Source organism: Anarhichas minor, unplaced genomic scaffold (genome assembly GCF_050575085.1).
Source record: "Anarhichas minor isolate MPS153535 unplaced genomic scaffold, ASM5057508v1 ptg000011l, whole genome shotgun sequence".
Classification (NCBI taxonomy): Eukaryota; Metazoa; Chordata; class Actinopteri; order Perciformes; family Anarhichadidae; genus Anarhichas; species Anarhichas minor.
The window spans coordinates 9,199,049-9,210,327 of NW_027466457.1; the positions used below are offsets into that span (position 1 = coordinate 9,199,049).

Here is an 11,279-nt window from a genome sequence, read left to right on the forward strand (position 1 = left end):
TCTTTGAAGGAAAGGAAAAGTATTGCATTACATAAGTTTACATTTATGAACTTCTAAAGTGAGACTGCAAAGCTTTTATTTCAGCAGAAGAAGAAACAACTAGATTAAGGTCTGGAGGCTTCCTCACAAATACCTAATCGTGAATAAGGTTAAGAAGTGTCCTTCAAAAATAGTGATAAATATTACCCTGCCAATCACTACATGCAGAAATTTAAAAGAACATAAACACAAACTTAATTAGTTTTTAATAAGAGATGTTCTTAAATGCAAATTTAACAATAACGATAAGAAGATATATATTTTATTTTGTTTTCCTGAAGGATGTTGCTCAGCGGCGCAATATATAAAACTACTTTCTAATTCGACTTCAGTAGGTTTTAAACTATTATATTTACTATATTGTAAAGTGTGATATATTCCTGGCTATTTTATTATTGTTCTATTTGTGTACGATCCACTGTACACTGAATCTATATTGTGTTATTTTGTTTAATAAAGAATTTTAAAAAACGGAACCTTGGCGAAGGGAATCACCTGCAAAAAGGGGGGCTTATTTCTGTGTTGCACTCTGGTGCAACAGGAAAATGTGGACTGAAAACAGAGGCTAGTTGGCAGAGACAGTACTACTCAGGGCTCACGGATTATCACAGGCGTTGTTCAATTTACTGATGGATAATGAAGCGGATGTTTTTTATCGGGAGCTGCCAAAAGTGGTAAGTCACAAAAGTATTGTTACATCTTTTGGGAAGAGAAGCCAGTCGGAGGAGTAAGACGGTTAAATGTATTTTAGTCAACATTTGTAGGTAGCCACATGCTGACGTCGGCGTTTTAACTGTCACCAGGAGCTTCACGCTCACCTCAACGGCTCCGTCAGCTGCCACACCATCGAGAAGCTCATCAGCCGAAAACCGCATCTCAACATCGAGCACGGCATGACTGCTATCGGTAAAGGCCAGCGGAGGACCCTGGAGGAGTGAGTATAACTCAAATAAAAAGTTTAACACGAGTGTTATTGACGAATCCATCAATTGGTGTAATTTGTCGTTACATCATTTGGTTTAAAAAAAAATACAAAAGTGATATAGAAACAATTCAGTTGGCATTAAAGTAGGTTTGTTTCTTTGTATACAGTGGTAAACAATTAAAGTGTGTTCATGCTGACAATAGGGAACTGATAGTGGGAAGAGGGTCTTTGTTAACCGTTATAACAACAGGCGCGTGTGTCCGCAGGTGCTTTCAGGTCTTCAAAGTCATTCATCAGCTGGTGGACTCGGAGGAGGACATCCTGATGGCGAGTTTTGGCTGTTTGTTCAAATTTAAAACGGCTTTTTCTGTCTTTTAGGCAAAAATAGGAAGAGGGTCTTTTTTTTTGGTTGCCCAATACATCAGTGACAGGTGTTTCTTTTCTTTCCCTCCAGGTGGCTACAGATGTTATCAGGGAGTTTGCGGCTGATGGCGTCAAATATTTAGAGCTGAGGAGTACACCAAGGGAGGAGAAAAACACAGGTAAAGATGTCTACTTATATTTTGATGAAGTGGATTATTTTATCAAATTATTAGGCTCACGAGTTTTGCTGTGTTTTTCCTATAGGATTGACAAAAAACAGATATGTTGAAACTGTCATCAAGGCCATCAAACAGTGTAAAAGTGAGGGAGTGGACATTGATGTCAGGTAGGCAAAGCCTGTTTTATTTTAACCCGCTACAAGTCCACGAATGTATCTCCGGGTGTGTGAGATGTTTCACACACTCACCCATCATCATTCACTGGTGATAAAACCACCAAAACACTGCATAGTGTTCGAGTGACAATTTTAAATCTGCCCATTTGTCTCGGAAGGTTTTTGCTGGCAATTGACCGCAGGAATGGGACTGAAGTTGCAATGGAGACCGTGAAGCTTGCTGAGGAGTTCATGCTGTCTACTGACGGTTTGGTGGTGGGACTTGACCTCAGTGGAGATCCAACGGTCAGCCAATATTGCATAATATATGCATCAGTAGTAGTAGCTGTGACTTATCCCAGTGTGGTGGAGCTCAAGTGCTCTTTAGTGTGCCAAGATAAACTGATACAACAAACACAAAGACGTGGATCTTATCGTAATTTTCATCTTAAGGTTGGCCATGGCAAAGATCTACTTCCAGCTCTGCAGAGGGCCAAGAACTGTGGACTGAAGTTGTCACTGCACCTCTCAGAAGTATGACCTTAATGTTATTCAGTATCTGTCGTCACATTATCTGTGATCTGACATTACAACAACTGTTGCAGGTACCATCACAGCTAGAGGAGTCAGATTTGCTGTTGAATCTTCCTCCAGACAGGATCGGTCACGGCACCTTCTTGCATCCTGAAGTGGGTGGATCTCAAAGTCTTGTTGACAAAGTGGTGACGAACAACATACCGCTGGGTAAGAGTGAGATGAAATTATTATTTTCTGTTTGTGCGCAGTAAGTTGACGCGGTCTTTCTTCTTGTAGAGCTTTGCCTGACATCAAACGTCAAAGGACAAACTGTACCGTGTTACTCCAAACATCATTTCAAGTACTGGTACCAGATGGGACATCCAAGTATCATTTGTGTAAGTTTCCTTCCATTACACCTCAGTCTGTGATTTGTTACCTTACTTTGAATATGTATACAACATTTTTACCAAAAAATCTAAAGATATGAAAGCAATACAATGCTTCTTATGGCTTAATCTACCATGGCTCTTTTATGACGTACTATATGACATTGTACTATGACATACTATATTATTACTTTTCTGGCTTTTTTTAGACATACTATAACTTTTTTAATTACATTTATACGACATATACCATGAATTTGTTTTATAATATACTATGGCCTTTTTGACATACTACACGATGGCTATTTATAGCTTTATTTTCGACAAACTAATATGACATGTTATACTCTAACTTTTTTTAAATACTATACTATGGCATACTATACAAGACTTTTGTGACACAGTTTGAATGACTGACACTTAATGGTTAACGTGAATAATGATTTATTCTTTGTCACATTACAGACTGATGATAAGGGAGTCTTCAGTACAGACTTGTCTCAAGAATATCAGCTGGCAGCTTCCACATTTGGGCTCAGTCGTGAAGACGTATGGAAACTCTCCCAGCAGGCGATAGACTGTATCTTTGCACCCGACACCGTGAAACAGCAGCTCAAACTGAAGTGGGCTGCTATAAAGCCTCAGGTGTTCAAGTGACCCTTTCAGTGGAACCTACAGCCAATCATATACCTCACATTTCAGCTTGAAGAACTTTTCTAAAATGTTTGTAATAACTGAAAGTAAATTATATCTATTTAGTAGAACAAGTGTAAGTGTGTTATTTTCTGCTAATATACAGAGTCTGTGCAATGTTGCACACATCATAAATCAAAGCAACAAACTTGTCATGACATACTGTAGAAATACAGATGAACCCGGTGAGAATGTAAAAAAATGTCTAAGAATAAAAACACTATCAACAGATATCCAGGCTTTGGGGTGCTCTCCAAACTACAGATCATGTTGATTCTGCTTTGAACCCCCACACGGTGCTATCAGCGCAGCTGTATTTACACTCACGCCATCTTTCCAAATTTGCCACGCTTGTCTTTGCTCTTCTTGAATTTGCCGTGTTGCATTTCCTTCTTTTTACTTTTCCCGTGCTCGGGAGCCCCTTTGGTGTTTCCTTCATCGTACTTCCTCTTCTTGTCACTGTTGGGAGTAGTATATCATTACAAACATGTTTTTTTACAACAAACACTTTTGCCAAAGATCCAAAATAACACGATACCTCTTGATGCTAACAACAGCTGTGTTTCCTGCTTTCTTCAACACCTGGTCCCATTCCTCATCATCTCCATGGATCTTGTACCTGTAAATACAAAAAGAAATCATTACAGCTGCAGTAAATATTGCCAATTCATAATGCTTCAAACAAATAACCTCATACTCACTCTTCCATGTCCATGTCCTTCACTTTCTCTACATCCTGCTTGTGTTTCTCATCAAACTCCTGAGCTGCTTCTTTCTGTTGGTCACAGATTCACTCTCACATGAGAAGTTGAAAACAGCAAATGTTTTGCATTTTTGTTTGATAAACGACAGTTTTGATCAAGTCATTGTTCAGCACGTACCAGATCATCAGTAAGGCTTCTGACAGTCGGCTCCATGGAAACATCTTTTGAGGTCGCCATCTCTGCCTCAATGGCTTTTTCTTGGACACTGGTGAAGACCTAGGATAGTAAACACATTCAAAGTATTAAAGTAGTTCCAATAGTTTTAAAGGCAGCTTTTAATGTCATGTATCATGTTCTTACTTGCACACATTTCCGGATCAAGCGGTTGAAGAGTCCCATGAGCTGCGAGCTTGGGAGTCCAATTTCCTTTTCGAGCTGATCTACCGATTTGTGCTGTAACCCTATACCCAGCAGTAACGCCTAGAAGAAACAAAACAGGGAAAATCAACACCCATCGCAAGGAAACTATTCATGACATGGAAATCAACATAACCAATGGGGGGGGGGGACTTACACACTGTCCGACTGAGAGAGAGACGTCACCCAGCTGCTTGAGGAAAAACATGCGAGCGACTGTGGGGATCAGGTCCATGATGAGGTGGTAGTCCACCATGCTCCTCGAATACAATTCCAGACGCTTGAGGTCGTAAGGGCTGAATTGGGAGGCCAGCTCAGAGCTAGTCAGAACTGTGACGGTCAAAGAGAAGTTAGATCGGGTCTGTGAGACGCAGAGGAAATCTGATCAGGGTTAGTTAGTAGAAGAGTCTTACTGCTCGTCTCCTCCTTGGACGTCTTGTTCTGCAGGACGCTGAGTGACAGGCTTGGATGGAAGCTGCTGAACTGGTAGGAGAGGAGAGACAGGAAGCGCCGACGGAAATCTAAAGGGAACAAAAAACTGTTCGGTCAAACTGTGATAAGTTTAAACAAACCAGATCTCCAGAGGCAGTGCAGGAAAAGTTGTGGAAGCTCACCTTTCCAGAAGGCAGAGAGCCACTGGCTCTGCTCTGTGACTTCATCTGTGTTCAGCTCCTTTAGCATCACACAAGAGTGCTCTCCTGTCAGGTCATTCTACAGACAACCACACACACAACAATAATTACAGCAAGTGACAACAGCACAACGTACATAAACATAGAACTGGATTTGTTATACTCACAGGGGTTTGTCTCAAGTAGACTGGAGTAAACCCTGCTTTCTTCCAGAACCTGTCAGGTTGCAAAAGACATTTTTGACATTTAATAATCTGCAAAAATATTACGAACCCCTTCTCCATATTAAAAGGAAACTCACTTGAGTAGCAGTGTAGTAAGACCAAAAGAAACTCCGATATAGTCCAGTCTCTCTGCTCTCCTCTCGCTCAGCTTCAGCAGCAGAGGAGGGAGCTCCTTCCGTGGAGTGATCACCTCCTCCAGCAGACTGACAGCCTGTCAAGAGACAACAACAAGGCCGATGTCTAGTGTAATCTCTAAATTGTGTTTTTACTCTAGTTACACTTCATGTAAGGAAATGGAGTCTTTTAAATATAGCTGAATACATTTAATTGTATTACCTCACTGCTGACGGAGGTGATCTCATTGTGACTCGACTGCGTGCTCTCATCCATGGTGGGAAACTTGCCCTCGTAGTACATCTGCAGCAGTTGGAGAGCTCTGGAGCCGTAGCCCATCTAGTGGACAGGTTGAAAACCAGTTACATACAGTACATCCTGATTAATTAAAAACTGGGTGAACATGCTGAGGTAAGCACTCTTACCCCTTGGTAATCTGGATTAACAGCAATTCGCACAACTCTGGCTCCAGAGAGGCTGCCAAAATCTGGGTCTTGGAACTACAACGAAAGGAGCAGAGGATTTTATGGATGTTTGGAAACCTGAGCTGTAACGTCTTTGTCAAGAAATTCATGACCAGTGGGCACCTGTTCTGACACCGTCCAGGGAATGAGGTCACCAGAGGCCTTCTTTCCTCTGGACAGACTGTTTAGGATGGACTGCCGAGATATTTCTCCCTCCAGACACACCTGAGGGAGAGAGAAACGAATACAGTGAGTCAAGTCAATAAACATGACGAATGAAAAGATAAGATACAAGCAAAAAAAAAAAAAAAAAAAGGATGGAGAGGCTGAAATAGTTTTTGAATGCTTTAAGTAAATAAGGAATGTCTGATTCGGTGGAGGACTTTCCTCTGAACTTGACTAATTATCACAAACCTCTCTTATCACAGAGGTTTGCTTTCAAATGAACGGCATGGCCTTCACTCTGGTTTCATGGGGGGGTCTGGAGTGTCTTACCTGCACCACAGCGAGGACCTCAGGTAGTGAGTTCTGCGTGGGAGGAACCGGTGGCAGGAGACAGAAAAGGTGATGTGCCGGAGCATCGGACAACATCTGCAGGTCATTTGGTGAATTCTGGACCCAAGAAATCATTTGAGTGAATAAACACGAGAATGACTTCACACCGTTTCGAGGACATTGTGCTCCTTGAGGAAAAGCAAGTTATGCGAATACAAACAAATAATATCACCTTATAGTGCGATGCCACGTAAAGGGCCATCAACCTCTGCAGGAAAGCCTCCGATGCCTTGTGGTAACAGAAGAGCGTGTCTCTGTTCACGTAATAGCTGAAATGTGTGGATTAAGGAAATGACATACATCATTTCATAAAAAAGTAATGCCTGTATTTTGCAAATAAACTCATAGTATAGAATGTTAAAAAAATGCAAGAAAAAAGTCACAGTCTAGTATGTCGAAAAAAAACAAAAACATATTCTATCATGTCACAAATAAATCATATGGTATGAGACAGTAAAGACATAGTATAGTCAGTGATACAAAAGCCATAGTCATGTCATGAATAGATCATAGTATTGCATGTCACAAAAATGTGATAGAAATGTGACAGTATAGTATGCCATAAAAAAAGTAATAGTATAATATGTAATAAAAATGCCCTGGTTTAGTATGTGATAAAAAGTCATTGTATAGTACGTCATAATAACATCATAGTATAGTCTGTCTACGTGTCACACAAAATCCGTAGTACGAGATAACGGTGACAGGCCCGGTCTAAACCTGGGCTAACATTAAGCCTTTAAAGTGCATGAAGGATACAGGTCACACGTCTGAGGAAGTGGGCAGCCAGAAAAGAGCCTGGGTATGTTCAGACAGTCGAGACAGAGCAGGTCATTCAGCCACTTCTCAACTGCATCCCCTGGAGCGTACCGAATAGACTCGTGAAGAGAAACCTCATGGAGAATGCGAGCTGTGAACAGAGACGGACAAACAGCAGTCAGTCCATCCATCCATCTCCTGCCCAGAGATACTTTAACTGCTTCACTTCGGGCAGCAACTCCCTCCCAACCCAGAGGGAGCAATCCACCGTTTTCAGAGAAACATGGCAGTTACACAGATAATAAAAAAACACCGGGATATTTACCGGCTGCCAGCCTCTCTGTGGTGGTGATCCTGTTCAAGGATGCATTGCTCTGCTGACTGTCGGCACTCTGCTGCCTCAACTGCTGAATCAGTTTGAGGGAAAGAGAGCGACCGGTGCCTTCATACCTGCAGAGAAATGCAAATAGCTTGAACGGAAATATTAACTATTTCAGTAATTGATTAATTATAATCACTGGTTGCAGCTTCTCAAGTGTGAATGTTTTCTTAGTTCTACGATACTAAACTGAATATATTTGGAGTTTAGACTTCTGGTCAAACAAAACCAGCGATTTAAATTTGTTAACTTGGGTTTAGTAAACTGTGACAGATATTTTTAGGAATTTGTGACAATTTATACACCAAACAATGTATCGAGAATATGTTTTGCAGCCGTACAAATATTACTGATAAGTATTGCTTCTACATCACTGGTCATAAAATCCATATTACTCAAAATAGTTTCTCCAAATGTCTGTGTGTAATCCTTTTTGGACCAAAGCAATGTTGCATTTGATTATGCGATATCATCCAGCCCCCTTACTGACCCGTTGATGGTCGAAGCCATGAAAACCAGATAAGGCCCCAGTAGTTTCTTAACCAGAGGAAGAGGGATGGCCGCCGCCTCGTCAATGACCAGCAGTTCAGCCTGGCCCAGCTTCACTGCATCAGCTGGGTGAATGTACTGTGGGTCGCATGAACAGGAAGAGATATGAGTATTTCACTAACGACTGTAAACACAAAGAAGAAGCGGAGAAGAGCGGTATGGTCTTGTTTACCTGAATTGTCTGTCGGTGTTCTTTGAAGATGTTCACCCGCACCACAGCTTTGTTAAAATCTGGATTCAAAGACTGGATGATCTCATAATCAAGATGCTCCTACAAATGCAATATATATATATATAAACTGGTTATTGTCAACACCATGAATGTACTGCCGCTGATCTAGAGAAGCATCTCAGGCAGGTTACCTGATACTGGAGCGCATCAAAGCCTTTGAAGATGAATTCAAACATGGTATGGAGGTTGTCCGGGCTCGGTGAGGTTACAAAGATGTTGGAGTAGCTGTAAAGAATGTCAAACCATCATTAGCAAAAACATGTAAGACAATGTAATAGACAAAACGGATCATTTTAATGAGATAAAACTAATCTGTACCCAAAAGCCACCGCTCCAGCCACAGCCAGCCCCAGTGCTGCAGACTTGCCTCGACCACGGGCAGCAGTCATAGCCACGGTGCTCCTCAGATTCTTCTCCGAGGTCGCCTCAATGAACTTCAGCAATCCTTTAGCCTAGAGGGCAACACAAACATCGAAGGTTATTAACATTACGGCTTCTGAGGTGTGATGTCTATGGAGCATTGTTGTGATCTGTCGGTGAAGTGCCGTGAGTGAAAATGTTTTTAGTGCATTCATTAAAAGTTAGACTTGGTAAATGTCTTTAGTGAGAGGTCCTGACCTGGTCCATGGTCCTGCAGCATTCCACCAACACACCCACAGGCTGCGTGTCCTTAAGGGACTCCTTCAGATCCTTCAGCTCTTGTTCTCCTGGAGACAAACCATCCTCCTGAAGGGGAGGAGACAACGGGTCAGACATCAAGGAGCAGCAAGTAGGCAAACTTCATAAAGGATACGGTTTTTTTCTTTGGCTTATTATGAAGTAAATGTTGATCGTTTAGGTTGGTTCCCTAAGGCCTGACTTTAGCAATGCAACTCTGTCTGCCACCAGGCTCGATCTCTCTGGGAAATGAAGGCCCAATTTACGGCACAAAGGCAGTGAGTCAACCATTCGTAACTAGAACAGGACGAGGATAGTGATTTACTTTCCCCCGGTAGCTAGCTTTAGCTAAAACCTGTGTAATCTACATTTTGTACAAGCAAAGCAGTGAATTGTGCTTTTTGATGTTATTGTTGTGGATCTACATTTGTGCATATAGATAAACGGTGTAACGATAAATGACAACTGAAAGATGCCTGCCACAATTTCCCTGAGCCAAAGACGACTTTATTAAATAACTTGTTATTTTTCAACCAAATGTCCAAAACCTGGTAATATTTACTTTAAAATGATATAAAACAGAGAAAAGCAGAAAATTCACATAGGAGCTCTGGAAACAGTAAATGTTCTTCACATTTAATTGATAATTACTTAAACATATAATCGATAGATTATTGTCTGTTGATCAACTAACTGATTGAACAAATAGTTGTTTCTACTCTAATATAATTACCTGAGTCTTCGGAGGGACAGGCTTGATGTTCGCCATGTGGCTGGAGATTGGCAGGACGTTGAGTTGGTCATCGATGACAACACAGTTTTTGCAGGATGCAAGCGACAGAATGAATCTAGAGACAGTGGAACAAAATGAAAAATAATTGTTATATATATATATATATATATATATATATATATATATATATATTCCATGAAAGTCAGAGGAGCGCTTACCTCTCATTGAACCGTCCCACCACGTCCTGATGAGCCTCTGTCCGGTATCGAGAGTGTACGTCCTGGATGAAAACAAGCGACATTCATCCTAAGTCAAGCAAACAGAGTTTGACGTGTATGGAGATGGAACAGGTTATGGTCTTACCATAGTCATAGTGTAAAGCTGCTTGAGAGAGTTCATTGTCCTGAGCAGAATCACCACTATACCACCTCCTTCTACCGTCTCAACGGTTCTCGCCAAGAGATTGGGAGTGAGGGCTTCAAAGTCCTGTGTGGCACAAAAAAACAAAAGAGTTTAAGAGTCAAACATGTATTCTACAGCAGCGGCTCCCAACATCTGTCCTCACGTAACTCACCTGCAGGACACACATGCCGTAGGTGTTCCCCAGGATCTTGTGCGTCTCGTTGTAGTAACAGTATCGGATGTTGGTTGCAGCGATGAAGAGTTCAAACGGGTCATCCTGATTCAGATTCAAAGTGCCAGTTTTTATCTTCTTCTGCAGCTGTCTCATGCGCTTCTTCCGATTGCTGTTTCAGACAATTTTGACAAATCAAACACCTTTCTTCCTTTTGACACAATAAACGGCAAACAGTTAAATCTCTTGAGATGAGTTTAGTCTCACACACACACCTGCTGAATCCCAGGTCTTTCTTGTAGCACCAGAGTACAGACGGTCGTGCTTTGACGGTTGCTTTAGACAGCATGTGATGCAGAATCACAACCTGGATCAGAGACAGATTTAATAGGTTTCATTCCCCATGTAAAGAGACGTATGTAAACATGCATTGAAAGCTAATTTAAACTGGTAAATGTGCCTGAAAAGAACAGGGAGGGAAGGATTACCTGATCTCTCCCGCGATCTCCCACCACCACATATATGGTCCGATGGTGCAGAGCGACACCATTCTCTATCTGGACACGAATCCTGTTGTCCACCTTCTTGCGGATGGTCGCCATTGTTCACTGCCACTGAGGGAAGTCAGAAAAAACACATGTAGAAGAAAACATCAGAGATACAGTACGTCATTAAACGTTGTAGAACCACCCATAAAGTTATGTCAAAATGAAATGGGGAGGAAGGATTGACTCGAGCTAACTTGCTGCCAAAACAAATGGAGAGTTAACGGCAACAAGGGAACCAAACTCTTCCACAACGCGATGAAGGAACACAGAATTAAACACTTCGTTTCTAATAAAGTTACCTTCTGTCACACAAACTGGTTGTTGTTCAATCTTCATACAATTCAAAACAAGTCCAGGGCTGAATTTTACATGCACGCCATCATGCTGTTGATACACTCACGTGGAGACATCGGTTCACGGAGGACCCCAAGTGTAACGTCATATCTACGCGACGGTTTCCGGAAGAAAGCCAATTAATT

At 41.6% G+C, this 11,279-nt stretch overlaps 2 protein-coding genes across 3 annotated transcripts; one reads left to right on the forward strand and one right to left on the reverse strand.

Annotated features, from left to right (window-relative positions):
• Nucleotides 1-579: 579 nt before the first annotated feature.
• Nucleotides 580-3,720, forward strand: mapda (N6-Methyl-AMP deaminase). Of its 2 annotated transcripts, none has more exons than XM_076089285.1 (10): nucleotides 580-713; nucleotides 843-973; nucleotides 1,231-1,291; nucleotides 1,419-1,506; nucleotides 1,592-1,673; nucleotides 1,841-1,967; nucleotides 2,115-2,195; nucleotides 2,267-2,405; nucleotides 2,475-2,575; nucleotides 3,032-3,719. In XM_076089285.1, the coding sequence occupies exons 1-10, from the start codon at nucleotides 669-671 to the stop codon at nucleotides 3,221-3,223; spliced, it is 1,047 nt and encodes a 348-aa protein (XP_075945400.1). In that variant the 5' UTR covers nucleotides 580-668; the 3' UTR covers nucleotides 3,224-3,719. The 2 variants fall into 2 exon arrangements, with proteins under 2 accessions (XP_075945400.1, XP_075945401.1); XM_076089286.1 differs by having other exon boundaries at nucleotides 594-713; nucleotides 791-973; nucleotides 3,032-3,720.
• nat10 (N-acetyltransferase 10) lies at nucleotides 3,024-11,233 on the reverse strand. Its single transcript, XM_076089284.1, has 29 exons — nucleotides 11,100-11,233; nucleotides 10,741-10,866; nucleotides 10,528-10,619; nucleotides 10,253-10,424; nucleotides 10,042-10,164; nucleotides 9,897-9,958; nucleotides 9,679-9,793; nucleotides 8,907-9,014; nucleotides 8,607-8,740; nucleotides 8,420-8,513; nucleotides 8,229-8,327; nucleotides 7,998-8,134; nucleotides 7,454-7,578; nucleotides 7,129-7,279; nucleotides 6,542-6,638; nucleotides 6,310-6,426; nucleotides 5,938-6,039; nucleotides 5,776-5,850; nucleotides 5,573-5,689; nucleotides 5,314-5,447; nucleotides 5,180-5,228; nucleotides 4,995-5,091; nucleotides 4,794-4,901; nucleotides 4,538-4,710; nucleotides 4,324-4,443; nucleotides 4,141-4,239; nucleotides 3,961-4,034; nucleotides 3,798-3,878; nucleotides 3,024-3,718 (listed from the first exon to the last, which is right to left on the reverse strand). Exons 2-29 carry the CDS (start codon nucleotides 10,852-10,854, stop codon nucleotides 3,583-3,585), a joined length of 3,105 nt encoding a protein of 1,034 aa, XP_075945399.1. The 5' UTR covers nucleotides 10,855-10,866; nucleotides 11,100-11,233; the 3' UTR covers nucleotides 3,024-3,582.
• Between the last annotated feature and the right edge of the window lie 46 nt (nucleotides 11,234-11,279).

Bases quoted from the DNA above. Each gene is read 5' to 3' on its own strand.
- nat10 (XM_076089284.1), bottom strand. From the start codon at position 10,854: ATGGCGACCATCCGCAAGAAGGTGGACAACAGGATTCGTGTCCAGATA. The intron at 5,690-5,775 runs GTAAGAGTGCTT...CCTGTCCACTAG, and splicing joins TTAATCCAGATTACCAAGGG to ATGGGCTACGGCTCCAGAGC. The intron at 5,229-5,313 runs GTGAGTTTCCTT...GCAACCTGACAG, and splicing joins CTTACTACACTGCTACTCAA to GTTCTGGAAGAAAGCAGGGT.
- mapda (XM_076089285.1), top strand. From the start codon at position 669: ATGGATAATGAAGCGGATGTTTTTTATCGGGAGCTGCCAAAAGTG. The intron at 1,674-1,840 runs GTAGGCAAAGCC...TTGTCTCGGAAG, and splicing joins GGAGTGGACATTGATGTCAG to GTTTTTGCTGGCAATTGACC. The intron at 1,968-2,114 runs GTCAGCCAATAT...TTTCATCTTAAG, and splicing joins ACCTCAGTGGAGATCCAACG to GTTGGCCATGGCAAAGATCT.